Source organism: Chiloscyllium plagiosum, chromosome 1, assembly GCF_004010195.1.
Source record: "Chiloscyllium plagiosum isolate BGI_BamShark_2017 chromosome 1, ASM401019v2, whole genome shotgun sequence".
Taxonomy (NCBI): domain Eukaryota; kingdom Metazoa; phylum Chordata; class Chondrichthyes; order Orectolobiformes; family Hemiscylliidae; genus Chiloscyllium; species Chiloscyllium plagiosum.
The window spans coordinates 46,710,613-46,714,776 of record NC_057710.1 but is presented as its reverse complement, the minus strand read 5'-3'; the positions used below and the strand labels follow the sequence as shown (position 1 = coordinate 46,714,776).

General features: G+C 41.7%; 1 protein-coding gene across 2 annotated transcripts in view; it reads left to right on the top strand.

Annotated features, from left to right (window-relative positions):
• The window catches only part of dnai1.2 (dynein, axonemal, intermediate chain 1, paralog 2), a 298,205-nt gene that overhangs the window by 34,281 nt on the left and 259,760 nt on the right, over nucleotides 1-4,164 (top strand). For both annotated transcript variants that reach the window (XM_043683992.1, XM_043684070.1), the window contains exon 5: nucleotides 2,877-3,003. In XM_043683992.1, coding sequence (XP_043539927.1) covers nucleotides 2,877-3,003 — 127 coding nt within the window. The remainder of the gene's footprint in view (nucleotides 1-2,876; nucleotides 3,004-4,164) is intronic.

The window sequence follows — 4,164 nt, the reverse complement described above, 5'->3', positions numbered from 1 at the left end:
GTTGAAACTTTATTGCTGGAACAGCACAGCAGGTCAGGCAGCATCCGGGGAACAGGAGATTCGACGTTTCGGGCACAGGCCCCTCTTCAGGACTGAGCAGAGAGTGTTCAGCAGGAGACCCTCCTCTCTACCTTTTATCTTCTCCTGCTGAACACTCTCTGCTCATTCCTGAAGAAGGGCCTGTGCCCGAAATGTCGAATCTCCTGTTCCCTGTATGCTGCCTGACCTGCTGTGCTGTTCCAGCAATAAAGTTTCAGCTTTGATCTCCAGCGTCTGCAGACCTCACTTTCTCCTCGAACAAAACTGAACACAATACTCCAACTGCAACCTTACCAACATCCTGCACAACTGCAACATAACGTCCCACCTTCTAACCTCAATGCCCTGATGCAGGCCAGTGTGCCAACAACCTTCTTCACTGTCCTGTGTATCTGTGACTCAAATTTTAGACAACCATGCACCTGATCTCTAATTTCCTTTGTTACACTACACTCCTTAAGACCCTCTCATTCATTATTAAACTCCTACCTGGATTTGGCTTTCCAAAATGCAAGACGTGACCCTTACTTATGTTAAACTCCACATGTTATTTCTCAGCCCACTTCTGCTGCCGATCAAGGTACTGCTGCAATTTCTGGTAATGTTCCTCATTGGAACCCTCCTATTTTAGTGTCACTTGTCTCAGCCGGATCCCTCTAGCCCGGCACCGCCTTCCTGACCTGCAGTCTTCTTCTTGACCTCTCCGCCTCCATCCTACTCCGACCTATCACCCTCACCTTGACCTCTTTCCACCTATCACATTTCCAACGCCCCTCCTCCAAGTCCCTCCTCCCTACCTTTTATCTTCTCCTGCTGAACACTCTCTGCTCATTCCTGAAGAAGGGCCTGTGCCCGAAACGTCGAATCTCCTGTTCCCTGGATGCTGCCTGACCTGCTGTGCTGTTCCAGCAATAAAGTTTCAACTCCCATGACATATTTTCAATGTCAGCCTCAGTACTCTGACCTGAGCTTTTTAATCAAACAAAAGATATTGTAAAGGGGGGTGATAAAATTATTCTTCCATTTAAATGATCAGTTTTGACACTTTTGATAAAGAGCTTGAAAGAACTACAGTTCAAACATCACATTGGAACTGCCAAAAGACAACCATAAATTGTTCCCTTCCCAAAAAATGTTGAAATCCATATACTGCATCCATATTCAGTGGAAGGGTAGTGTTATTATATTGCCACTGGTTTTGATCATGAAACCATTGTCATAAAAACCCATCTGTCGATTAGGGAAGGGATAAAAAACATGATCTGACCTACATGTAATGTCAACAATGTAGTTGACTCTTAGCTGCTGACTTAAATGGCCCTAGCAAGCAATTCAGTTGTACCAACTAGAAAACCTCAAAAAAAGAATTAAAACCATCTGGCATAGACTAATGCTCTGGAAACAATAATGCTCCCTTTACCCTATGATGTCCTCTTTGACAACATTTACATGCTAATGCTAAAATTGGGAGAGCTGTTTCACTGACTAATCAAACAAGAGCCTGACATAGTCGTCCTTATGGTATCCAACTTTACATACAATGACCAAGACAACATAATCACCTGGCTTTGTTCTGTCCCACCAACACTCAACAGAGTTGGTAGCGAAGTGATATGCAGTCAGGAGGCAATTGTCCTGGAAGTCCTCAAAACTGACAGTGGACTGCACAATTTCTCATATTCAAACATAGGCAAGGAAGCCTTCTGCCAATTACCATGTACATACTCCCAACCCCAAACCATCCTTTTAGCTGATGAATCAGTACTCCTCCATATTAAACATTGTGAGGGGTGACACAGTGGTCAGCACAGCTGTCTGACAGCACCAGGGACTGGGTTCAATTCTGGTCTCTGGTGACTATGTGAAGATTGCACACCTTCTGCATGCCTGCGTGGATTTCCACCATGTGCATGGTTTCATAGTCCAAAGATTATGTGGATTAGACATGCTAAATTGCCCTGTAGTGTCCAAGGATATGCAGGCTAAGTGGATTAGCCATAGTAATGTGGGTTTACGGGGATGGGTAGGGGGATCCTCTTTGGATGATTGGTGTAGACTTGATGAGCCAAAAGTCCGCTCTGTGCACTGTAGACAATTATTCTATGGTCATTTGGAGAAAGCACTGTGGGTGGCAAGGCTCAAAACATACTCTGTGTTCGAGACTTTAATGCATACCACCAAGAATAGCTTGACAGCAACACCACTGACCGACTAGTTGAGTCCTAAAGAACATCATCATCTACATGTTCCCCTGCAAGTTACTCTCAATCCATACATTGCTATGCCTTTAGCGTCACTAGGTCTTGATCCTGAAACTCCCTATTTAATGGCAACCAAGGTCTACTTCGAACAAATGGACTGCAGCAGTTTATGAAAGCAGTTCACCACCACTAGGGCAACTAGGGATGGACATTAAATGCTGGCCTAGCCAGCGATGTTCACATTCCCATGAATGAATACTAAAAAAAAAATCAATAAGGAGTGTTTTGAAAGTCATATTTTCCTTAAGGACTAGGAAAACAGTACAGAGCATACCGAGCAAATAATCCTTCAGAAAGCATTGAATATGTAAGTTTTGGTCATTTCTTTAATCTGTTATTCATATTAAAGCTAATGACGTATAAGGTAATTTTAGAGAAGCATTAGTCAAAGTTTGACTATTTAGACATTTTTTTTATATACATTTATTTTTGACAAAACTTTCAGTATTTGTAGTGAAATCATAAATACATTCAGTATTCACAATGTGGTTTCGCTACAGGTTTTCATATTCTTCATCATCATTATTTTTACCAGTAAGATGAATTGGTAACTCACCATTTTCTTTTGCATTAAAGGAAAGGGCTTATAAGCAAGTCCCAGTGATCAGCCAGATGGCCATTCATTTTGCACGTGATGGAAACCTACTGCACAAAGATTCAGATGAAGCAAAACGTCAGCAATCTAGAGGGAAACTTTCTGAAGGTACTTATATATTTTTTTAAGTTGAGCACCAAAAAAAAATAAATATTTCTGATTTGGAAGACGGTTCAGTGGAGTGGGTTGGTGTGGTAGCTTTTTAGCTTAATTGGTGTGCATACCATAATGAGGAAAACTCCTTCCTGCTTACACAAAGGATTAAAAGTTAATGATTTTTGGCAGTTTCAATGCATTTATTGGGATGTCTGGTTGGCATGTACAAGTTGGACTGAAGGGTCTGTTTCCATGCTGTATGACTCTTTGACGTCTATGTGTCCACATTGCAAAATTGGCAACTATTCTGCATTATATTACACTAAACAGTTGCATCTTCCACTATTATTAATGACATCTGATCCAATTTTTGATGTTTTCTTTGTTTTCATAATGGGAATAGGATGTATATGAAAATAGGTTTTCATCATTTGCAATATCCAGTTCATTTATCTTGCAGTACAATTTACTTAAAGACAAAATAATTCAGAAGATGACAATAGATATAACACTGTTTCTTAAATAAATGAAGTCAGATGACCGACCAAAATGACAATTTAATTCAGAAGAAAATTGTTAGTGACAAGAACTAATCTACTCCATTAAATTTATTTGCAAATTTTGAATTATACACATTATATTGGTATGTGAGTATTCTTTGTGCAGAATGAACAGATCAGAACATGAGAACATGATTACAGAGCAAAATCAGTGAACCTGCTTATCAAACAGAGAGCTAAACCCAAAAGAAATTGTCTGTTGGATAATCAAACATTAACTTTGGAGACCCTGTCTTCAACCTGTGCAGCCTTTGAGTGCAACATCTGACATTGTTGAAGCATCAGATTTACCTTTAAAAGGCTCACCTTCATCCCCCTCCGTCCACGCAGGACTCTCCTTCACCCCCCTCCGTCCACGCATCAATGAATTTAATACATGCCGTGATGTCGAACAATTCTTCCGCCGACTCTGCCTCCGAGCTTACGTTCACAATCAGGACTCCCGCCCACCTTCCGAGGACTCCTTCGCCCACCACCAACACTGCATCCATCTGGACACCCCGCGCTAGCCTATTACCTGCCCTCGACCTCTTCATTTCCAACTGCCGCCGGGACATTAACCGCCTCAACCTGTCTACCCCCCTCCCCCACTTCAACCTCTCACCCTCACAAC